Below are 24,865 nucleotides of genomic sequence, written 5' to 3' on the forward strand. Positions count from 1 at the left end.
TAACGATTCAAACATCTGTAGTGCTCACCATGACTGTTGACGGTAACTAGATGGCATCAACCAAGGCTACGATAATATTTCATAAATGTGTGATTAAATAAAAGTATAATTTTGTTTCTGCCTGTCGGTTTTAGGTTATTCTACATACAAAATTCTGGACCAAGTACAGCGTTGCAGCAGTTGTTTTTTAGTTTGGTGGCATTCTTTCTGTCCACGCTGGCTCTCCATAGCGCTCGGCTCTTCACCGCCTCACCCAAAGACTACTTTTTTCTGGGTATTCACGTCTGCAGATTAATCATTGTTTATGTAAATAACATATCCCTGAAAGAAGAGATGCATTTAATCAAGTAGTAAACTTTTTATAACGCCCCATCATGGCTCTAATATATAGAAAATGCACTTGTAAAAAGTAATTTCAGGTGCTAGTTTTATTTTAACTAAAATATATTAAAAGTATGAAATATATTTTTATGATTGTACTGGTTTCCATGATTTGTCGGAATCACAAATCACACACACACACACACACACACACACACACACACACTATATATATATAATATATATATATTATATATATATATACTATATATTATATGAAATCATAGATTTTAGAAGTAAACAACTGATTTTACTTTATGGATATAACAAAATGCATTTTAATATTATGTACAATTATATAAGTTTTTTCTATTAGTGTTATAGACTTAAAAATAATATGGACCAATTAAATATTTTATAACTGAGAGTAAATGTTTGTAATTGTATTACATTTGTTTTTGAATGTCAGACGCTGATTAAATATTTTAACTGAAAATAATGAATATTCGAAAGAATTTGTGTACAATTTTGTAATAACTTAAATGTTGTAAATATTTTTACAATTTAGAATGAATATTAGAAAACAAAATATTTGTCATTCATTTTCAGTTTCATAGATTTAGTTTTACACATATTTACTCAGTGGTTAAGAATTTTGCATACAGTTTCCAGTATCTGCAAAATGTTAATTATTTTAACAAAATAAAAGGGATCATACAAAATGCATGTTATTTTTTTAATTTAGTACTGACCTGAATAATCACATAAAAAACTTTAAAAATGTACATATAGTCCACAAGAGAAAATAATAGCTGAATTTATAAAAATGACTTAATACGATATTTATGCAAAATAGGAAAAATATACACATTCTCAGTGAGCATTTATTATAGTTGTATATGAGTCCCTCAGTTGTCCTCAGTTTGAATCGATGGATATTAAAATCATAGAGTCGTTGCTGGAAAGGGTACAAAGACGCAAAAGATGCTGGAAAACGAAATAACATGATTTTTGTATGAACCTTTTATTTTGGTAAAAATAATTATATATGAGCATGTGGAATCTGTTTTTTACACAATCAGAATTTTGGAGACTCTTTTGTATTTCTACACACACCAGGAGGCAGTGTCAAAATCTGTGAAATCATAAGAATGCAAACTCTTTATATGTGATTTCAAGCAGATTCCCTAAATGTTGAAATGCTGTTGATTATCTGAACCTCGTAATTTCAGGAGCATCACCAAACGCTTACAGTACCCCTGAGATTTGGCTGACCATATGTGTGACCACCTGTATTGCTGTCCTTCCCTCAATAACAATACGGGCCTTAGGTGTTGTGCTAGCAAACCCCAACAAACATAAGGTGGATCTCCACTTTCCTATCACAAATCCTTTTGTCACAATTTGCATATAAGACACGTTGTGTTATTGTCTGTGCTCACCGTATTGTCCTTTTTCCAAATGCAGATCCGCAGCTCGAATGAGCCTGTCGAGCTGAAGTCGTGGTTTCAGAGAGGTACCCTTCAGCGTCGTTCGTCCTATGCGATGTCCCAAGGAAAAGGTTTTGGAAAGTTAATCACCACAGGAGTTGGGCTTCCCTCTACGGCACCCCCACAGGACAGGAGAGTTACGGCAGACAGTCTGAAGAAAGAATCTCCACAGGGTTCACTTATAGAAATGAATAGTGGTGATGTGGCATGCTAGCATCTTCAGTGTGTTTTGTCATGCGCTGAAAATGTGATATAAGTAGCAAATATTTTAACTAAAAAAGTCCAGAAACCAAGGGATTTTGGTGCATTTCTAAAAATGGAGGCCCAGAACACACCTAATCTAATTGATGGTGACTATTTTGCCAATACTTAATGTTATGGGGAGGGTTTGAACATTTTAAAATGCAAAAAAAAAGGTTGTAAATCTCTGATTTTTCATAACATTATGATCATCATAGCACCAAATGGTTGACAAAACGTGAATCCCATCATCTTTAGTTCGTAATGTTAGAGCTTTTAAATATCCTTGTATTTTTGTATACAATTTTACAAATAAATATATTTAATCGAAAATATATAATTTTTTTCTTCATTGCTGCAGTGAAATCCAGGCTAGATAAATAAACAGACAATGGCGTGAAAATGTTCAACAATGGTTTTATTTATTTCAAAACACGCAATTTACCCATATTACCTTTTTTATTTTCTGTAACAGTTATTATTCCAATTTGTCTCCTTCCTGCACTGAATGAAAAGTGCGCCACAGGCTCTCTGGCTCCCCCTGTAGGACAGGAGGAGGAACGAGGCTCACCATAATAACATGCCCTTTAACCTTTAACAGCTGCCTGAGAACAAGTTTGTGTGTGAATGTGAAGCTTCAATGGGATTTTAAAACCGGCAAAATCTTGTGTATTTTCTTTACACCTGTCAAATATAGTCAGCCAGGCATCTCAATAGCTTCAGAAACACACACTGATTGTTATTTATTTTATTTTTTTGGATTGTCTTTACCCTTGGATCAATCTTTGGTTTGGGTAGATGTGCTCTGAGAGGAGTTTATGTGCATGAGCTTTTTACTTTGCAAACACTCCTCCCTAGTCTTTCAGTGTTAAATAATCTAGGCTAATTTGCTAGTCTGCCATCCCCTGCTTAAAACAAAAATCACTTAAACCAGCTCAAAATGGTTTGCTGGTCTTAGCCAGGTTAGCTTATCATTTAGTTGGTCTATTAGCCTGCCAAGTGCCCAAAGCATTTATAAAAACCAACAAACCAGATTTGCTAACCCTACTGAAGTGAAGGCTAGTTTAATACGGTTTATTTAGCAGGTAACATTTCAAGTGTTTTAATCTATAATTGGTACAGGTATTCTTGAACACCATTCTAGTGACTGAAGTGGATTTTGAGGAACTGGAAAAAAGCCTGAACCAACCACATCGATTAAGATCGAGGTAAAGGCTTTTCTTTTCTTTGTATTTTTACATAGTTCTCTCTGCAAAGACAGCTAGCCTCAGCAGCTCTTTATTGACTGGTTTGTGGTTAATAGGAGCATTGTTAGCACTTGTCTGCAAAAGCTCTTTTCAGTACACACTCCTAGACTTAAATCTTTTCGATTAAGTCCGGCAGTGTGGGAGTAGTTAAAGGGATAGTTCAACCCAAATATGACAGCTACGAGAATACATTTTTGACGGGGAAAAAATAATAATAATGACATTATTCAACAATTCGTCTCCTCCCTGGTGCCATTTTGGAGAGTATCCATTGAACGTAAACAGCTAACGCTGTTCTGTGTCAACTGTGTCAGGTGGAGTTTTGGGTGAACTAAACCTCTAAGTGAGACTAAATGTAGCTAGATGCTGAAGTGAACATTAGTTGTTAGCATCACGGTTGGCATTAAAATGCTAAACTGTTGTTTCTTTTGTCCTTTTTGGTGGTTAAAATGTCTTATGGGAGTTAAATCTCCTTTACTTAAATGTTTTTGATGCATTACTATGCAATGCTGGATTATCAGAAAAGAGTGTTTGCAAAGTTAGCTAACACTGCACACCATAAGCACCACAGCAACCTAAATAGGGCAGCGGTTACCTACTTGAAACCTGTGAGAACCTCTTTCCTTTTTCCTCTTGTCCTCCTCCTCTCAGTCTGTCTTCTCTTTACCATTTTTTCTCCTTGTTTTGAAACTGATTGTCTTCTACCATCACAAAGACACTTGGTTCTGATTGATTGGCAGGTAACAGAAGAGGAAGAGCACAGTGTGATTGGGGGGTTGGATCTGCAGACAGACCCGGAGAGAAACATGATGTACGTGATGCTGTTTTACAGTCAATGAGAGACCATTTCTGGTTGGAGGGGTCTGTTGCAAAAAAAAAAAAACTGGCCAGTAGCATTCCAGTTTTGTGTGAAATGGTGTGCAACCCAAATCGAGAAACACTCCACATGTAAACAAATGCACACAAGATTACATTTCAGAAGAGGAGACGTGTGTACATAGGGGTCAATGACCAAGTTCAGTTGCCCAGGATACACGGTCATGCCCAATTATAAAGAGTTATATACATAAAAGAAATACAAGGAGAGCAGAGAGGGCTGCAACAATACATGCACACAACCAGTGGAAAACAACAGTGACAAAACTCTACAAAACAAAGACCCCTCCAACACTTTTACCACCCTTCCCACCCATGTCCAACATCCCCCGGGGTCTATTCATCCTAGTCGCTCCCATCAAAGTCCAGGTCGATCCAGCTTTACTCTATACAGTATACAATAGTCATGCAGGAAAAAGTGTCTCCACCACTTCAAATGGGAGGAGTTCGTTTTTTCATTATTTTTTAAATAAATGCTCGGAGCACTTTACACAATCGAGCTTTAAATAAAGAAAAAATAAATTAACATTTCAATAATGCTGAAACAAATCATTAGAAACTTGATGCATATATTGGAAATTCAGCGTATTTGTGATTTTGCTATTTTCTGTCGTCGTCTTTCAATTTATTGATTTTTTTTTTTTTTGCTTCCACTCTCAAATCCTTTTCCTTTTCACGGTTTGTCTAAACATTCAGATGTCTTTCTTTTATAAAGAATCATGTACCGCCATTGATCAAAATAATAATAATAATAGACAAGAAATTGGCAAATGAGTCAACCAAACAACAACACCAACAAAATCACAATTCAACAGTATAAAGCTTCAAGTCACAAGTTCAAAAACTAACTATAAGTAGTCTTAGTAGTGTTAGTGTACTCATTGTAATTAGCATTAGTTTAATCTTAATTACATAAACTTTACACAAAACATTTGAGGTATTTCAGAATCAATTGTCAACAACTTCCTGCCAAATGCGTGTGGTTTCCAATGGGAGAAATAAATGAGGGAACTGGTTTAATGTGTTTCTTAAAATGGCCTCTTCTCCTGGATCACTTGCACCTGTTTAAATCTTTGATATTCAAATGGTCAAAAAAGTGTTAGCCTATATTCTAAACTTTGTTCTGGACTAAAATGGTAGCTGTAGAGAATCAAATTGTTCAGGTAAAAGTCCTGTCTGGTATTTTAGTTAATTTTATGATATCTTGATTTAAACTAGAAAGTGCTCCTGAAAATAGGCCATTATGTGGGTACAGTACTGCGGCATACTGAAATATGAAATAAGGGTGCAAGTACATGATGCTAACTAACATTTAAAGATATTTTGCGAATGATCGCCAGTGCAAAAAAAATAAACTGGCCTCACTCTCAAGACAAGCTTAATGCGAAATAAACCTTGGCTCTTAGCCCAAATAATTACAGTTAAGTGACACTGGAAAAATAATAATGTTGGAATTATAAAGTGCTTAAACACCAGTATATATCAAACTAACGTTTTAATCACCCCCTGCTTCAATGTCTATGCCTGCGTACTGTACAATTGCATGTTAGCATAAGTTTGCAAGGTGCCATGCACACAGAACACGTTTTCTCGGTTAAAGACCCGACACGCTGCGCTTAGGAATGGGGAAAGCGCACAATCACAGGCGCGTTTTTGAAACCAGACATGGCGCCTTTAAATGCCGCGAGACACTGAAAAATAGCGCGGGACGCGTATCAACGGTCGAAACACCGATGTAGCGCATCTTTATAGAAACACGATGAAAAACCAGCGCAATGTGCCTCAAAAACGCGTTCCGTGTGTAAACTGTCCAAGCGTGTGTGCTTCTGTGTGTGTATATGTGAGTATTCCAGAGCAGTCCCACCCGTTGTTGAAGGAAAAAGGCACTCAACTCAATCTGCATAGCAGCCGCATCCCTCAGTGGGGTGCTATGCAGTCTGACTGCACTGTATGAGTATGTATATACCACCTTTAAGTAAGAATTAATTTGTATGTTTGTTTACATCTGTAACAGCTTTGGTTATACTATTGGGCTTTTGGTATTTGGTGTGTATTCCTCCCTTTGGCAGCACAGGACTGGCAGGTCAAAGAATCTTTGGTATCAGTGGCTGTTTCACAAACCACCCAGCTCAGTGAGGTAACGTTAGCCACACTGGTTCTCACTACAAACAAAAGGTCCGGTTTATCAGCTAATGTACATACTGAAACCTGCTGATTTGTGTAGCACAAATCTGCTCTCTCTTAACGCTAATAATCAGGCCCACATGGAATCTATGTAGAAATCCTGTGAAAGATTCCTGCAGATTTCCATAGTCTGTCATTTACAGAATTCTGCACATCTGCTGCCCATTGAACGTTCATTTATTAAATATTTTGGCTAATTTGATTATGCTTTCAGCTACACATTGCACCATGTTTGAATTAATTCTGCTGATTTCTCACCTGAAATGTTTGCAGATTCCGTCTGGGCCTACTTATAAATCAATGGTCAGAGCATCATTGCATTAACAGTGCTCACTTTTATCTGTTCAGCAAGTCCTGCAACATTTCCAGAAATGCTACTGTTGCATTCAAAGACACACAAAAAAAGACTCCTCTTCGATTTTGAACATCTCCCCACGGAGGTAAGGTTGTGCACTTGTTTCACACCCATTTGGCAGGGTTTTTACAAGGATTTCGGGAGAATTGTGGGTGGAATTCATGTTTTTTTTTTATGTTTACTCTTCAACAGAGCCAAGAGAGAGCGATATCTCTTTCACAGTCAGTGAAAGTTTGTTCTCTTATAACCTGTGGTATTTTACATGCAATGCAGAGATGTCCTTCTGCAGTCCACCCAAGTTTGGTTATTCTTGTAGAAAGTCCTTTTTTTTTTTTAAATGAATTTTCCAAATGAACAAGGTGCCTTATATATGCACAGATCACAAGTTTAATAAGAAATAGGAATATGTACCAATTACCCGCTTTAATATTAAGAAAAGAACGCAAGTGGGAGAGAGATCAAAAGAAAAATAGGGATCAAAGAGGAGGAGAAACGGTTTTAGTGTTTTTCTGTTTCTATTGTGTTGCTGTAGAGATATTTCTACATTTTCAGATGGTGTTATTACAGACTAGCTGTACTAAATGATTTTAAAGCAATGATTATTTTCATATTTTTTTCTCTGATTCTTTTTAAAAGATGATTGTTGGTTGCTATGGCACATAATGCCAGTTTGGGAGTGGACTCTGGCTGAGAGTATGTGAACTTTTATATTATATTAAGGCAAACATTATTGGCACTAGATTTAATGTAACATTTTGAACTGTGTTTACCCCTTGTCCACTTCACAGGATAAACAATATATTTGATTTGTCAGTAAGATTTCAGTTGCGTGCGGATGTAACATTTTGTAACAAATATTTCCATACGTGTTTAAAATGTGCCTCGTTGTGTTTTGGCTTGACATTTGGCCTATCCTACACGGAATGAAAAATATTTTATTCATACATATGAAATATCACAAGTCGCAGTCTGTCGAGATCAGAAAGGGTGCACCGTTTGTGAAAAATGGTCCAGTATTTTGTCCCCAGACTTGAAGAAGGTTCTCGACTGGTTTGCTTGTTGCATTCTGGACAGTTTGGATTATAAGAACACGTGTTAACCACAAGTGCCTTGAAACATCTCAGTCCAGCCCTCCATTTCCATCTGTGCAAAATAATCCGTAAGGAGAGCCAAGCTGGGTGAATGTGCGAGTCCTTGTTGTTGGAGCTCGTTCCATTTCACCTTCAGTAGAGGTCGACGTCCTTCGCTTTTCTGTCCGTATCGATTAGTCTCTCAATTCATTAGCTTAGCATATGATCTGAGAGCCTCAGTGAAACAACTGGCCATTAGGGAATTGTGCCGCCATGGGCCCGAGAGTGATGATGCAGGTGGTGGCTTTCTTTGACAACCTTGCTTGAGTAGCAAGCCTTCTGTGCCATGAGCTGTGAAAGTGCTCGTTTGTCCTCAACCGCACAAACAGACCATTTCAGCTCACTTTGTTGTGGTTTATTGGAATATAATGTGGTGCTTTTCCATGTGGAGATGTTTGGCTTGATTTCACAACAGTCCCAAAGTAAAAGGTTGCAGTTAACATGAAACATCGCCATTTTTGGCAGCAGTGGGATTGATTGGCACGCAACGGGTGACTGTGAGGTTTGGACTGATCCAGTCTCAGCCACCCAGGGGAAAAGGGATTTCGATTTAAGCCTTGGAGAAGGTGGTGGCGGAGGTGCCTGGCTGGCTGGGACTGGCTACATGGCCGTGATGGTGTTCCTCATGCCAGCGGTCGACGCAGCGGCGACGTGCGTTCATGAAGAAGTTGCTGACGGTGTTGAGTTCCAGTCCCAGCTGCTGCGAGATGGTCAGCTGCATTTCCTTCGAGGGCCGCTTGTTCTCCTTGAAAATGGCAATGAGTGTGCGGCGCTGCAGGTCGGTGAAGACCAAACGCTGCTTCTTGGGTGCCATATTGCGTTCCTTGTGCTGCTCCTGTTCCTTCCGCTTGCAAGCTGTGGGGATCAGTAGGATGAACAAGAAAGATCAGGGAAAGGGAAGTGGACAAAGAAAACGGAGAAGAACAAAAAAAAATTCATTAGCCTCGTGTTTGCTCTACATACTGAAATGCCCTATTTCAGAGCAAATTCCACAGATGAACGGCTTCGCAGGGAGTCGAAATTGTTCAGACTCTCCTGTTTGGCTGTGGATTAATAGTGATTTAAGACAAATCCATTCTATCTCCCCGGAGGTCAAAAACCATCCCTTTAAAGAGAGCAGACAGAGCAGGCCAGCGGTGAGCACCTCAGCCTGGTCGTTGGAGACACTGCTGTTTGATTCAATATTAATGCAGTTGAGGCTCACAGTAGGAGAGTGAGTGACTGGTATACAAAAGTAGGGGTCTTTGTGTGTGAGAGAAAGAAAGAAAAGAGAGAGGGAAAGAAAAAGAAAGAAAACAAAGACGAATAAAAAGGGAAAGACGCAAGGGGGGGTATTGACTCATCTATTTTAGTGTGTATGTGTCTGTTTTTGGAGGTGGGTTCGTCCGCAGAGACTTCGGTCTGAACGCCCCTCCAGCAGGTCTGTAGTCTGCGACTTCAAACAGAGGCCACTGGAGGGCACGGACCTAAGAGAGGCAGAGTATTTTCGAACTGCCTTAAACCAGGGGCGATTCTAGGATTTTTTCAACTGGGGGGCACAAGAGGGGCCACGATTAATACAGAGGGGCCAATCTTGTGTTGTTTGAACTGTATATCCAAATCATTTCAAGAGTTCAGTAACCTTTAAAATCAGTAATAAACAGTGATACCCTTTTATATTTTAATAGCAGTTATTCACTGCTCTAAATAAAAAAAAAAATCAAATACAATTTGTATTAACTTTTCACTTTACAAAAGTGAAAGAAAAACTGTAATAAATAAAATAATCCAATGTATGAATAGTGTACAACTCACAAATAATAATAATATAATTTATTTATAATAGCCTTATATAATATATATATATAATAGCCTTATTTATATAAATGCAGAATAACATTAATAATTCATAGAAATAAATACACAATTAATTAATTAATATAACTAATATAAATTTAATATAATTTCATAATGTTTTTGTTTATTATCCACATCCCATTCAATTTGCATAGCAGCAGTTGCAGTAAATTTGCATTGATGAATAAACAAAATCTACTTATGTCAAGGCTAATTAATCTTGAGCATATTGATTTAAAAATATCATATATCCATACTTTGTTAGAAAGCTACTTGTTCAAAAAGGTAGCTTTAATTTAACATGTAAAATATGTGGATCCTATAAAACAGTTTAGAATAGCTTAATTAGTCCAGTGTTGTTTTAGTATTAGTTATTTATTTTGCTATTTAATCATGCATTAAATAATTATGTATGATTTTTTTGAGAATGTTTCTGGGTGTCATCAAATGACGTTTTGTCAATAACTTCTGTGAAGGGAGGGAGAGAGAGCTTTGCAGGGGCAGACAGCAATCGCGGAGCACCATGGTGATTTAGAATGCCAACTGAATTTATTAGGAATCTACAGACGCAAATAGACTAAAGGTGTAGAAAAATAAAGACCTATATGTGTATTTTGGACTTTTTTTTTTTTCACCACAAGTCTGAAAGAAGACATGTTACTGAAGACAAACAGGCCAAAATCTCAAAATTGACCAGTAAAAAAACCGATGTTTTTGCATGTGTCCAGAGGTGGGTAGAGTACCCAAAAACTTTACTCAAGTAAAAGTAAAAGTAATTCTAGAAATATTTACTCAAGTAAAAGTAAAAGTACTAGTCTTGAATAGTTACTTGAGTAAGAGTAAAAGAGTATCGGATAAAAAAATCTACTCAAGTAGTTAGTTACTAGTTACTTTAGGTCATATATACAGAGCCTATTTGTATTTAGATATATAGATAAATGTATGTAATGTATGTGTGCGTGTGTAAATGTATATATTTCATCAGCCTTTACTCCAATTTATTATAAAACCCTGTCTGTTTACTTAAGTAACAGATATAGGTTTCATGCCATAACATATTTTTAATACGACTGACTTTAACTTTCAGTGTTAAATTCACATTTAATATAATGTGATATAAATATTGCTACTAATCTTTCATTGTTCAGAAAGAGAGCAAATAACATTTACATTATTAAAGATAATTTTCACTGACAGTCTAGATTGCAATCACTCTCAGAAACTCCCATTAAAATCACTGAAACTGTTAACACTGTGAAATCAATATCTTAATTATAGATTCGTACACACATCTGCACTTTGTTGTTTCTGACGAGAGGATTCGCCAGAAAGAGGTATTCAGTCAGTGAGCGAGTGAAGGAAGCACCGGCATTTCAGCGATGACTCATCGGAACACCTCTGATTGGCCATTGCATTCAAAAGAATCGTGTGTGATTGGTTATAATGCGCAGCGCTGTAAAAACACGTCTATCTCTGGCTCAGCGCCAGCAAGCGATCACAGATCTGAATTTAGCAGCTGATGATATGACTTGCTGAACGTACTCGAACCGGTGTGATTGTATTAAAATTAATAAAATCTTAATCGGCTATTTTTTGTCTTTTGGAAGCTGCATTCAACTTGACTCCCCTCTGTTATAAGCCACACACGTACAACAAACTACTGTCATAGTGGTATCGTGTACTGTAATCGAATGTAGCCCAAGTTATTACCTGTTAAACAGTAGACAGCACACACGTTCATCTAATAAGGATCTCCATCGCAAGCAAATAATAGCCTTTGCAGATTTGCTTTCAATTCAGTGCAGTTCCATAGCCACGTTTTCAACGCTGCTGATGATAAACGTTACAACTCTGAGTGAACCGCTTCAGACGCTCAGCGCGTTGCTTCAGGGAACTAAACGACTCCTTCAAACTGATTCATGAACCAATTCACTTGTTTGCCAATTGGTTTGATCAAGCCTTTGAACAGAATTGACTCAAAAGAATGAATCATTCGCGAATGGGCATCGCTCATTGCCCAGAGAAAAATAGGCGGCGCGTTTGGAATAAACTGAAGCATTTATAACATTTATTGCATTAAGATAAAGTAACGAGAGGTGCGTCGCTAACAGTAACGAAGTAAAAGTACAGATTTTTCCCAAAAAATTTACTCAAGTAAGAGTATAAAGTACCCATTTTTAAATATACTCCGAAAAGTATTAGTTACCCCGAAAAATTACTCAATGTAACGAAGTAAATGTTACTACCCACCTCTGCATGTGTCTCACCCATATAGACTTTTAAAAAAAAAGTCTTAAGTGTGGAGCGTTAGATAAACATTACACGATTTGTTTCGTCACCTCACTTGAGTGAAAAAAGTCGCTAATCGACTGCATGATTCAATAATGACTTTATTAGAATTGCTATTATAGTTTTTTTAAAACCATTGCTTTAAATTGCGTTGTTGCCTTTATCGGCTCGTTCGGCCGAAATCGTAACGCAGTAAACCCCTTTTAAATTCAGCATCAGAGGAGCATAGTAAATATAATGATTAGCATCTTGGTCTGCTCTAGGAGATAACATCGTCATCGAACCTGGTCTGTCTAACACCGAAAGACGTTAACGTTAGTACCAAACACTTCTTGCACTGCAACAACTCGCTAATCGAAAAACATCAGCTATTTAAAATAGGTGCTTTTTTTTTGGAAAACAGCAGCTCGCTATTCTTAGTCCTCGTTGAGAAGCATCGCGACTCAATCATGAGTTATTTACTAAACTGAAAGATTATAATTTGAATTTGTGAGTGACAGACAAGTAGAAATGTGGGGGCACACTGGGGGGCCAATCAGTTTTCAGGAGGGGCCAGTGCCCCCATGGCCCCTCCCCTGGCTACGCCACTGCCTTAAACTCACACCACCACCTCCCTGTATATGTATATGTTTCTGTCTCGGCAATGCAGAGAGAGAGATTCTGACTGCCTACTTGAGGGCAGTAAACCTTCCAAAGTGTTAGGAAACATGAGTATGCCCAGAAATGTTTTGGTTCGTTTACAGCTCACAAGTACAAATTGTATTATGTGCAAAGGAAATCAAATGCTTTTTTTGCAACATTTTATATTTATTTTTACACTAGATGTTTTATTATTGGTTTGTTTTCCAATGCACTCACAGACCTTTTGCTTCTCTCAGCGTTTTTTTGTGAATAGATCATTTATTTCTTGCCTCCATCGCTTCAATAGTCTGTAAAAGCAGCAGTTCTCTGCGTCTTACTCGGATGTTATCTGTCTGTGTGCGTTTGTGGAGTGACTGGAGCCAAACTGTGGTGCCATGTATCTAATTACACTGAGCTGAGGCCCATTGATCAAGGCACCTCTCGCAGTCAAATCAGTTTACTACAGGCGTCTAACTGCCTGGACCGCATCCATCATATTCAGATTCCATATCAGCCACTCTGCGTTTACACACACACACACACACACACACACACACAAACGAACGAGCGCATTGTGTTAAATGCATTATACACTTGAAGTGTACCGTTTAAATGTTCACGATACTTTAACGTCCCTATAATATTTGTTTTCGCATAACATTACTTCTATCGCATAAAGGTGTCTCGGAGCGCGTAGTTTGGAGTGAATGATGAAGCTTGAAAGCCTTTTACATTGTAATGAGTCGTCTGTGTTGCTCGACTGAAATAACTACGCCTGAAAACGCAAACATCAGCGTATCTGACGCAGACCACCTTTCAGCAAGATTTACTTGAGGCTTTTGTTTTGAACGTCATTTGAGGGTTTTTCCCGCGGTTTTCAGTAGCCTACTGCAACAGAACTGATTTTAAATATTTATAGGCTATCAAAAAAACCTAGGCCGTGTTTGGTGTTAAAATCTACCAGCAGGTGTCGCTGGCGCTATTCCCTGGTGTAAACGGTTTACAGGCGTAAGATTTTGTAATCAATATTGATCGATCGGTTGGGAAGGGGGCCCTGATTACTGAACCAGGCTCGGCGTAGAAAAGGAGGAAAATCGATAGCTGCAGACTTTAGAGCTACAGTGAGCAGAGAGCTGCACAGAAGCAGAAATATATTGTACAGAAAGAAAGAAACCAATGAGTGACAAAGAGTGAATTGAAATGTTCGGATGGGATTTTTGACGGACTCTCTTATTAGTATGTTTGATAAATTTCACAAATTCTAAATAAAACCAGGCTGACTCTGACTCTGACTCTCTCTCTCTCTCTCTCTCTCTCTCAGCAGCCTAAATGATCTGTTCCATACAGAGCTGACAAAATCTTGTTCGGATGTTTATGATTAAAGAACATTATACAACCTTAATATTCACATTTGTTATTTTAATTAAGCAAAACTAAATCTTGAAGGATTTCTTCTGGCATCTCTTCGGTTGCATGCACAGCAGTTGAGCACAACGGTCGTTTCACAAATTGGGTGCATTTTCGTTTTGAAAAGGTTTTTCTGTTCATGGGTCTATCTACATTTCTTTAAGATTTTCACTTCTGTCATACAGAAAAATGCCTTAGGGTTTTATTAAACTGCGTTGTGCCTTCTCAAGTTAAACGTCAAAAATATGTTGCCGATAGCCTTAAAAAAAATCCAGGGGGGTTGACAATTCACAGTTTTTTTTATCCATTATTACTAGTCTTGTACTCAAGATCATGACACTATAAAAGGATAATTTAAATCATAGTTCTTAATATCCATTTTTATTTAAATAATTAGGATAGTAATAAACTGTACAATATCATGATAACAAAGTGGACTTTGTTGAGAATTAATTCGTAAAATAGGGCTAATTAGTCTATGATTATATATAGACTATGATTATATATATAGACTATGATTATATATAGTCTATATATATAGGCTATGTGTGTGTGTGTGTGTATAATTAATTAATTTATTTATTTTTGCGTATTATAACAGGCATATTAAATTTAACATTACCTTTTCATCATAAAAGGGACCCCCTTTAAATGAAATGACTCCATGTAGGCTGTGCAAATATCCAAGATGGTGAAGTAAAAACCCGACTCCGAACTTTTCTACGACTGTTTCTCCAGCAGGGCAGTTTCTGGCTTGCCTTGCTACACACCAGTAATAGCGCGGTAGGCCTGTGGTGTTCAATACCGGTCGATAAATCCGTAAATAAATAGTTTTTGAAATTAATTTCCTCTAATTAACTATAGTTCCATGAAAATTGTTCTGGTAATGAGCCAGAAACTATGGTAGGCCTGCCTTGTACCAATGGGGTGCTGAGTCGAAAGTCCGAAATGACACCAAATGAATAGCGCTGCGTGCTGTGCAGTGTGGGCAATGACAAATGAGACACACGGCAGATTCTGAATAATGACTAAAAAACACAGCTACACGCGTCCAGAAAACCTCCTTAATGTATGGCCTGTGATAGTATTAATTAGTCTCGATGCGGGACTTTGGCCAACCGCAGGTAGGCTACGTCTTTATATTAGCTACACCGTAGGCCTATATTTACCGCGAATGGATGCCTGACGCTTATTTATTTTTAATAAATGAGGCTTAATCTATTTGAATATGTTCAAGTGCGTTTTGTAATGAGAGCACTTAGATTTAAGCATTTCTTATCTTTCTCCTATCATTTGATTTTTTTATTTTTTTTATTTTTATTTTTATTTTTTGTATGGCCCAGGGGATTATAATGTTTATTATGCTCATCAACTACGATAAGTGTGTATAAACTGTATACAAATTCAGTATAATAGGCTTATTTGAATAACTGAAAAAGTAAAATAACGAGATACTGTTTGAAATATGTAAACAGGATTAGAAAGTAACACCTTTATGCGTCAGTTTCTTTCTTTTCTTTTCCCTTTTTTCCATTTTCATCTGCTAGAATATTGTGTTAATTGGTAAACTCTTCTTGTAAACAACATTGTGCTTAAGGCTTTCTCTAAATACTCGACTAAATTTAGTGTAATGCAATAAGGAAAGATCAGTATGCTAATGCTAGCAAGGTAAATTGAAATGACAACTCAACCTGTTAAGAAAGTCGGTTAGTTATTGAAGCATTAACACATTATCGCAAATCATTAGACATGAACTTACGACCGGATCTTTGCGTTGAAGAAGAGAATATTGAAGAAATAAAAACAAGGAAAATGTAAACAACATAAATGTTATAAATTAGATTACTATATAAATATGTAGTTTAGTGCTATAGTGAAGCATAGTGTGTAGCCTAAGTATTTTCGGTGTGCGTACGGATGATATTTTGGAGGGATCAGGGTTTTTTTTCTTTCTGTAGTTCAACATAAAACATTAATGACCGTAGACCTGGTGTTGGTCAACATAACGTCCGATACCATTTAAAATGGAAAGCGTTTGATCAGCGTTCTGTTGCTATAAATTTTGCGGTGACTGGAAATTTAAAGGTATAGCAAATAAACTTACGTTAAAAGAAGAATAGACTTCTTGTCATTTGTTGCCTTAAATGCCATAATTGTTACACCCTGGGTGCAGTGTATAGTGTCTAATCAGCAAACTATGTTCTACATTTCAGATGGTTATCAGTCTTATATGTTCAAATCTTAGATGAGAATCTTTGCCCTGATAAATTATTGATATGACAGAATACAGTGTGTGTCTTTGAAGGTACAGTGAAATGTAAGGGGCAGACTACTAGCCATCAAAGGCAGTTATACATGTTTGAAGTATAGGAATACATTGTTTGAAGTATAGGAATACATTTTGCCCTATAGCCCCATGGCAGGTTCATGCCTTTGAGGTTTAAATTTGGGTTCATCATCATGTCTACTTGAACTAATAATAACCATTTACTCCAGTGGTTCTTCACTTCACAAAGTCTAAATAAACAAATAAATGGTGTCTCCTGTGAAAGCCGGAGGTGTTTGTGCACTCTCTTGGATTTCAAGTGGGAGGACTGAGGGAGTGCAAGGATCGATGACTGGCCGCACCGCTCCGGCGACCAGTCTGCCGATGATCGATGCATATAGTGCGGATTGAGCTGAAATTGAGAGCGGAGTGGCTACCAGAGGCCTATCCAGCAGTGGCTAAAAAGTCATTGTGTCGTGAAATTGCCCTTGTATGAATATGAATTGCTTTCATCAGCAACTGGGGTGTGTTTTGCATGAGTATGCATGTGCACAGTCTAAATATATTTAACATTAGTGCAATTACAGAGATATAAGTGTGAAAATCTAAATTTATAATGGATAATCTGTTAAAGGGTCTGGGATGGGACACACTACAGCTGATATGTGGGGTAAGTGTGATGTGGGTGAGGCTTGTTGTCACTCTAGAACATTACTAATGAGGTTACACCTTTTTCTGCTTTTTTTCTGCTTGACTAAATAAGCACATGACATTTAAAAGTCTCACACCTCTGAAACAACTCACTGGTAGGCTGCCATTTCTTTAGGACTTATCATAGATTGATTTTATCTTTCTCTCTGATTTGATTTATTGAATGTGCAATGGTTTTATCAGCTTGACTTGGTGCTAATAGTCTCAAAGGTCGATGTTTTGACAGGGGCCGATTCTGCTGAGTTAGCCATGAAGGTGTGTGGTGGGTGAGGTAAAGGGCCAAACCTGTAGGTTAACTACTGTACAAGTTAGTACTAAAAACATTTGTTTTAAGAACTAAGCTTTTCTTACTCATCTCATTAATGTTGACAGGATCATAACACAGGACTGTTGAGGTGAGATCAATAATTGAACAGTCTAATAAAGCTGTTGTTTAAGTTAAACATCCTCTCTATAGGCATATCGACACATTGGCATGTGTTTGGTTGTAAAGACTGCTTGACCTGCAATTAGAGTGAAGTGAGTTTAAGAGGTCTGAAGGGTTGAGGGACCAGACACCCTCCACAAAGTCTTGAAAGAACACTTAAAACCTCTGAAAATACCCCTGGATTGATCAATAGGTTTCGTTTATTCTGTGGACTCAAGCTGTCATTGAACATGCTCAACTACACTGTACAGAAAAAAAAAGATTCCAGTCAAAACCAAAAGTTTTTACATTTCTTATTTTGTACTAGTGATCAGATTTAGAGAAGGTATGTTGTAACATCAAAAACTAATTTTGCATCTCCGAAGAACCATACAGCAAAAATAGTTCTTGTAGGGGCTTTGTAGGAAGGTTGTCCTTTCTGGAATCTGAAGAATCATTATTACGATCTTTATTTGTAAGATTGTAACTTCAGAGAATATTTCAAAATGTTGACAAACTAAAACTCTCGATGCTGTAACACTAAACGATGTTTGACTCTGGGTATCACAGCTGTTACAAGTTGGTCTGATTGACTAATTTGGCATGTTGTGGGCTCAATGTGTGTGTAAATGGTGTAATGGCATACCAATAGAGTCACTACATTGTTAAATGGCCCTTGATGCCTCAAGATGTGTCAGTAACCAGCCAGTCTCTCAGCCTCTGGAGGAAACATGTGGTTTTGAATCTAACCACACTGGGGTGTGTTTCCCAAAAGCACTGTTAGCTAACTATGGTAGTTAGTTCCACTGAAATCTATTGACGCAACTTGTGACTGGTCGCTTTAGGGAAACACATCCCTGGTCAGTTTTTTTTTTTTTTTTTTTTTTTATTCACTAGGGTTAGGTTTCTTTTTGTTGTTGTTGTTATTGTTTTTGCCAATTAATGCATATGCATACATCTATGTTAAAAATGCACACACAGGTATATGTATAGCTATATATAATTTAAGAAAGTTATTTTTGGAATTATGTAATTATGTTTTTGCATTATGATAGACAGTTGACATGCCTATTACATTGTCAAAGTGTAAATGCTAATGAATTCAATAATTACAATTATTTTGCAGAGAAAGATTTACAGTAGCTCTTTAATATGATGAGACCAAATAAATTACCCTAACAGGAGACGTAAGAAAAATAACATTTGTGCTTATAGCAGAACTAGTTTTCAGGTCACTATGCATCAGATAAAGTAATAAAGTGTATTTACTACATGCCCAAGTGCTTTGTGCCGTGATTTAATCGAGTTGGAGGCGTTGTTCTGTAATATCAGCTATGATAAAATTATTACACCCCCCCCAACCACCACCACCACAGGAAAATTTAGTGGTGACGCAATGCAATTTAACCCTTTGATGCTCTCCTCCTAGGCGGCACGGTCTCTTAGCAATTTGATTTAAAGGTCACTCTCTCCTATCGATCCATTTTGGCGGGCGAGCACAGAGATTGATCATGAAAATTTAAGCTCGCGGAGACAGTAGCCTACTGCACGCATTATAGAGCAACAGTGTTAGATCTTATGGTGGCGTGTACATATGTTACGCTGTCCTTAATTATTTTAAAGCACAGGAGTAAGCAGCTGGTTTACTGTGTTGTCTGTCATAATGATATTTACTGTTGCAAATAAGGTTAAAACATAACGTTGTAAAGCAGAATAAACATATGCCATATGTGGACATAAATCTAAATATAGATGCACTGGCACCTTTGTCTCAAGCAAACTTGCCCATATCCACGTTGTTTGCAAAAAATAAATTATTATATTCGTAGGCTATGTATTGTTTTAAGTAGGCTGCAAGTACGCCTAGATTAGAATGAATTTTGAGCAGCGTTTAAGTAAAAACAAAAATCGTCGCAATTCAGTTAATTGATGCCTACAAAGCGAAGTGGCGTTCTCTTACGTGGTTACCATAGCAACAGTTCGCTGATCGAGCTTTGCCTTTGAAGTCCGTAGTCAGAACTAAAGTAGATTTCGTTTTTTTAGACTGTTACGATTCACACACAGACATCAAAGTGTTTAGATTGAAGATTCACCTCTTTAAAATAGTAAAAGAAAAAAAGAAAAAAAAGATGATCATCGACGTAACATTGGATATGAATACATTTCAAAGTCGACTCCTTGTAAGTCATTAAATAATGCGCATTAGGGAGACACCCTATTTAATGTTAGAGTAAGGCAGTAGGCTAAAGGGGGAGGGGACGAAAGTGAAGTTTCTCTCATTTGGTCCAACTCAAGCTATTGAAATCGCAAACCGAGCAAAAGAAATCAATACAAATTCACTGCTTTTTATATAGACCCAAACTATGATGCGAGACTAGTCACATGGGGCACACACACTGTGGGTCTAAAGATGCAGGCATGGAATTTGCTTGAGGGGGAAAAGATTCTCTTCGAACATCCTGTAATAATCATATTTAAAACGGCTTACATGCATGGGTTTACCAAACAGGTGACCGCATCTTAATTTTTCACTTCTGGCTCTATCAATTATTAAGGTCAACATCGATCATTTTCTTGGCCTGCCAAACCCCGTCTCCCCTGAAAATGCCTCGATTCGCTAATCCTAAATCAATTGCGGCCATCCTCGTGGGCTGGGAACTGGAGGCGAGCCTGGAAGTCATTTTGATGAGGAGGAAAAGAATGATGTTGAGTGAAAAGCAAACACTCCACTTCAGCGTTAAAGTGTGTATATAGGTTATAACATGTGATACCAATTCTAAATGATTGATTGCGCGCAATTTCATGCGAGAGACTAATTATTATCTGTGTAGTTTACCAGAAATTGTGGTTTAAGAAAACACAGAAGGGCAGGGTGGTGGGTAGAATTCCCATAAGGATGCTATGCAAGCAATTTAGATAACAGGCCTTAAATTACATTAAGTTTAAAATTCTATAATAAAAAATGTACAATCTCGTCGTGGTACATTGCGTATATAAACATATTGTTCTATTGTGTTGCTTTTGTTCTCTCGCGCTCATGACTACAGGGGAGACTCCATACTGTAAAATCTGCATCCTTTCTGCTAAACGAAACAGTAGGTAAGACCAGAGTCCAATGGGAGAGAGTGCTGAGCCGGTATAACTGATAGATGTACTGGCTATCTTTATTGATCTCTTTATTGATTGGGCCAAATACATTGAGATGGAGTGTTGAATACAGCACAGATGCTGCGCGGCGAATTGTTTTTCATCGCTAATACAACATTGCGCATTGCGCAGCATTTGAGGATTGCAATTTCTATGTCGTATATACGCGTGACTTGCTGATTTGCAATATATTAATTTGTATATATTATAAAATATTATTTGTGTTTGTTTTTAACTAGCTTTATGTCCCAAAAAGGACGCTTCAGCAGCCCAGAAGAACACTACCAAATGATCCCACAGACACAGGCATTTTCACATTAGCCAAGCAGTGCCACTGCATTGATTTTTGTGACTGTGATGAATTTGGAATAGTAATTTGAATTTATTGATTGATGTAGTGAACGAGTATTCCCAGACTCTCTATGAAACACAACCCCCCAACTTCTACATGTGCGCAGTGCATAATGGCTCGTTTAAATGCACTTGCTTTTGTTATTTGCATACCATAGTAATTCCTCATTGAAAATGTATTTTTTACAAAAGGTATTCTTTTATTTAAAGAAGTCCGGGGTTTGTCACATTACAATTTTAACACTAGTGAATAAACCTAAACAACAGCACTTCTTCTGAAAGATACAAAGTAAAAAAAAAGTACGCATATATATATATATATATATATATATATAGATAGATAGATAGGTAGATAGGTAGATAGATAGATAGATAGATAGATAGATAGATAGATAGATAGATAGATAGATAGATAGATAGATAGATAGATATAAACATTATTTAAAGGGTCACAGTTTAAAGTCCTTGTGTTATGATAGCATCATGAATCGTTGTTATTATGGACGCATTGTGAAGTGTAAAATCTAAGTTGCCCGAAACACACAGAGTTATTGTAAATCTAAGTTACTACCTGTAGCAGTATATAGTTTGTCTTCTGTTTAGGGTAACTTCATTTTAATAGGGTGTGGAAGGGAAAAAAAATCTCGATGCCCAATTAGCTTTAACAGCAACGGCACTTAAGAGGACAACTGAATAGCGTTTAAATCTTTATTTACCAGAACAACTTTAAATGCGCAAAGGAACAATTTACATTCCATTAAGTGCTTTTCAACGGGGCATTGACTGGAACTAAAATATGCCCCTATATCCTGGTTAATTGAACCCACAACTGAAATACGACGTGAGGTGATAGGTTTGGACGGGTCAGCGGCCTCTCTGCCAAGATAATGTCCAGTACACACACCTTTTTATTCAGTGAATACAAGGTTAAGATTGCACAGTTGTCTGTGTTGTAGTTTGAAGGAAAATGAACATAAATTAAGTAGCTATAGGAGACAGGTTGGTGCTAAATTAATTTTGACTTTTTAAGTCAAATCATTTAGAAAAAAAAATGGAAAAAAAAATATCAGCCATATTCAACTAACCTGAACACCTAGGCCACAGATGGTGTTTTATTTATTTATTTATTTTACACGGACTAACTTATTTATCCTGCCCTCAGTCTTAAACACATTCTAATAGTTTGACAGTGGCTATAATTATTTACCTATATTTCCTCAGCAAATGTAGTCAGCTGAATAATTTTAAATGTCCCAAAAGTAATTGTCATTTAAGGTTACACGGCTTGTTTGTCTGCTTTCTAAGCGTTTTAAACATAATCGGCTGTAATTTGATTGACTTTCTGAATAGGCACAGACGCCTTTAGGTGAACTGTGAGAAGTCAAGCACAACTATTATGAACAAAGAGTATTCGTGGGTCCATGCACAGTGTATTGATTACCTTATTGAATATTATGGAAGGAGATAAGAGTAAAACATACAGATTTCGAGTAATTGTTTTGATTTCCACTTTTGCACGAGGAAACTTCAGTGACCCTCACTCACCTGCAAGCCTAAGGGCCGACATGCGCTGGAACTCGGGTTCCTGCAGCCACTTCCACATCCGTCTGAACGTCTCCCGACCTGACTTGAGTTTACTCCAGGGTTTGGGATTCCGCAGCAGGTCCGAGAGAGTTCCTTGAGAGCGACACAAGATCCTCTGGGCAAAGATGGCCTGTGGGATGCTGTACCTCTTTAACTCTGCCGTTATCCTCTGCGCCACCTCTTTAGTGTTGATCTCCTCCACCTGCCCTGACCCACCACCCTGTCCGCCGCCTCCTGCTGCCTGCCTGTCCCGCTCCGACAACACCGACCCGTTCGCCTGAGAGTGTGAGTGACTGTGGTGGTGGTGGTGGTGGTTGATGCCGTTGAGAGAAGACATGATGCTCGCCCCGTGGCCCCCTAAACCCCGCGCCAGGTGCTCCTCGCCGCGGCCGAGCATCGCAGCGTGAGTCTCGAAGCCTCCCGTAGAAATCATCTTGTCGTTTCCCAGGTGAGCAGTCGGACCGTACGCGCTCAGAGTCTGTTGAGAGTTGTGCAAAGACCCAAGGCCATTAGAAAGAGGCGATAAAGGTGGTCCCATCCCGGACAAGTCTTTGGAGTAGTGGCCGTATAGGTTGCTCATAGACGCGAGGCCCCGGTCATCCCGCATCAGCGTGAAGCTGCCGCTCACGTTCCCGGCGGAGAGACGCTGGTGCGCGGGATGGTGATGAGCGTGAGGGTGCGGGTGGTGGTGAAATTTCTCTGAGACGTTGGATATGGGAGGCAGGTGGTGCTGCAGCGGCGTCAGGGTGGTGTAAGTGCTGCTCAGGCTCATGCTCGAATCGCACGACATGGTCATCGCTGGATGGAGAGCACCGGACAGCGAATGATCCGTGCGATACTCCCCAGCCCCGTCCAGTATCGAGGCCATGCTGGACACCATCGCTGACCTCCCGTGCGATGACACCAAGTTCCTATGTGTCGCTGACTGTCGCGCGTGAGGAGAGTTCATCAAGTCCCCCGTTTGATGGGAGTGTGACACGCCGTGCAGATTCCCAATGCTTTCCATCGTAAGTTCCATTGTTGAAAGACACTGTTTTCTTTTTTTCTCTCTCTCTCTTCCCTTTCTCTCTCACACTCTCCTTTCCAATAAATTTTAAACGATCTCAAAGCCGCGCGCCATTGATCCCCGAGATCTTCAGTGTTAGTCAATCCAGCATTTCACCACGCACGAACATGTATGCCTGGTGTCTAAACGCTTGTATCTATCGCCGAGGCGCGCGTCTCACTAAAGACAGCCGAAGCTGACCGAGCGAGAGTGTCTGCCTCGTGACCGCGCAATTTATTTAAAATGTGGTGCGCCTGTGTGCACGGGTGCGCGCACCGCACAAAATAAAGGTTCTTCGGCAATTCTTAGGTTCAGCAAAAAGCTTCTTTTTTAAGTCAGAAAAAATGGTTATGTGGGGATCTTGAGGTTGTATTGTAGCTCAAAAAAGTCTTAATGTTTCATTATACAAGTTCTTGAGTCTATTGGTTCCTGGTTTATTTAAAGCACCGGTAGACGTTTTCTAAAGAACTAAAGGATAAAAATATCCTCGTGGAACTTCATCAAGGTGTAAAAGCCTTTTTAAAGGGTTTAGGCTACATTTACTCTGCTTCAGATTATAGGGCTGACGTCACCAGTAGCCCATTGTCTGTCGTACAGAAGAGAGACAGACACCTAATGTGGGTGATTCACTTATCCTCTCACAATTCGTCCCTCTGCTGTCGTTAAATTAGAGATGTTTTTTACTTATATGGCGTGACATCTGCACACTTTGACACTAGCAGTGTTGTTTTGAATTATTGGGGATTCCTTAATGGACATGATTCATCGGTTTCTCCTGATAAAGTTGCTTAACTTGGCGCCAGAGCGCAACATCTTAATGGTTAAATATTAATGGATTTCCCAAACACAAAGCAGATAAGATAGTCAAATTCCTTTTGAACGGCATGAGATCACATGATTAATCATATAATCATATCATATGTGTTAAACGTTTGAAAGTAGAACGAAATCTCATTATCAACCAAATGGGCTATTTGCAGTTTTGTAAGGATATATGTTGGGGCAGAAACCCATGTGATGTAATTATTGGCAAGTTGACTAGCCGGGAAATAAATGAGTAAAATAAACAAACGTATTAAAACAGAGAAAAAAAAGTGAGACATAAAAAGGGGGGAAAGTCAAGCTTCATATTCAAGTTTAAGGCTGCATACAATTTCTTTAGACACATTTCAGCGAGATATTTCTGTTTGGTATTTCCATAATGCTGCATGGATAAGGATAACATGCAAATGTATTACATTGATTTCTTTACTTAGTTGTTACATTTGCATACAGGTCTGGCTTTGTGATTCACTAGTCTTCAGTTTTCAGCTATAGGAGGCCTTGTTCCACTTACAGCCTATATATTTAAAATGTTAT

General features: G+C 38.2%; 2 protein-coding genes across 2 annotated transcripts; one reads left to right on the top strand and one right to left on the bottom strand.

The window, feature by feature from the left end:
• Nucleotides 1–29: 29 nt before the first annotated feature.
• Nucleotides 30–2,314, top strand: LOC113079265 (phospholipid-transporting ATPase IC-like). The gene is made up of 4 exons (XM_026251487.1): nt 30–42; nt 170–274; nt 1,554–1,684; nt 1,789–2,314. Exons 1-4 carry the CDS (start codon nt 30–32, stop codon nt 2,023–2,025), a joined length of 486 nt encoding a protein of 161 aa, XP_026107272.1. The 3' UTR covers nt 2,026–2,314.
• Nucleotides 2,315–7,082: 4,768 nt separating this feature from the next.
• On the bottom strand, nt 7,083–23,970 carry LOC113079264 (hepatocyte nuclear factor 6-like). The gene is made up of 2 exons (XM_026251486.1): nt 22,423–23,970; nt 7,083–8,698 (listed from the first exon to the last, which is right to left on the bottom strand). Exons 1-2 carry the CDS (start codon nt 23,477–23,479, stop codon nt 8,394–8,396), a joined length of 1,362 nt encoding a protein of 453 aa, XP_026107271.1. The 5' UTR covers nt 23,480–23,970; the 3' UTR covers nt 7,083–8,393.
• Between the last annotated feature and the right edge of the window lie 895 nt (nt 23,971–24,865).

The sequence above is a fragment of the Carassius auratus genome, unplaced genomic scaffold (genome assembly GCF_003368295.1).
Source record: "Carassius auratus strain Wakin unplaced genomic scaffold, ASM336829v1 scaf_tig00027550, whole genome shotgun sequence".
NCBI classification, from domain to species: domain Eukaryota; kingdom Metazoa; phylum Chordata; class Actinopteri; order Cypriniformes; family Cyprinidae; genus Carassius; species Carassius auratus.

Coding starts and splice junctions, on each gene's coding strand:
- LOC113079265 (XM_026251487.1), top strand. Junction 275..1,553: donor CAAAGACTACTTTTTTCTGG/GTATTCACGTCT, acceptor TCGTAATTTCAG/GAGCATCACCAAACGCTTAC. Junction 1,685..1,788: donor CAAACCCCAACAAACATAAG/GTGGATCTCCAC, acceptor TTCCAAATGCAG/ATCCGCAGCTCGAATGAGCC.
- LOC113079264 (XM_026251486.1), bottom strand. CDS start 23,479: ATGGAACTTACGATGGAAAGCATTGGGAATCTGCACGGCGTGTCACAC. Junction 8,699..22,422: donor GTCGGCCCTTAGGCTTGCAG/GTGAGTGAGGGT, acceptor TGATCCCCACAG/CTTGCAAGCGGAAGGAACAG.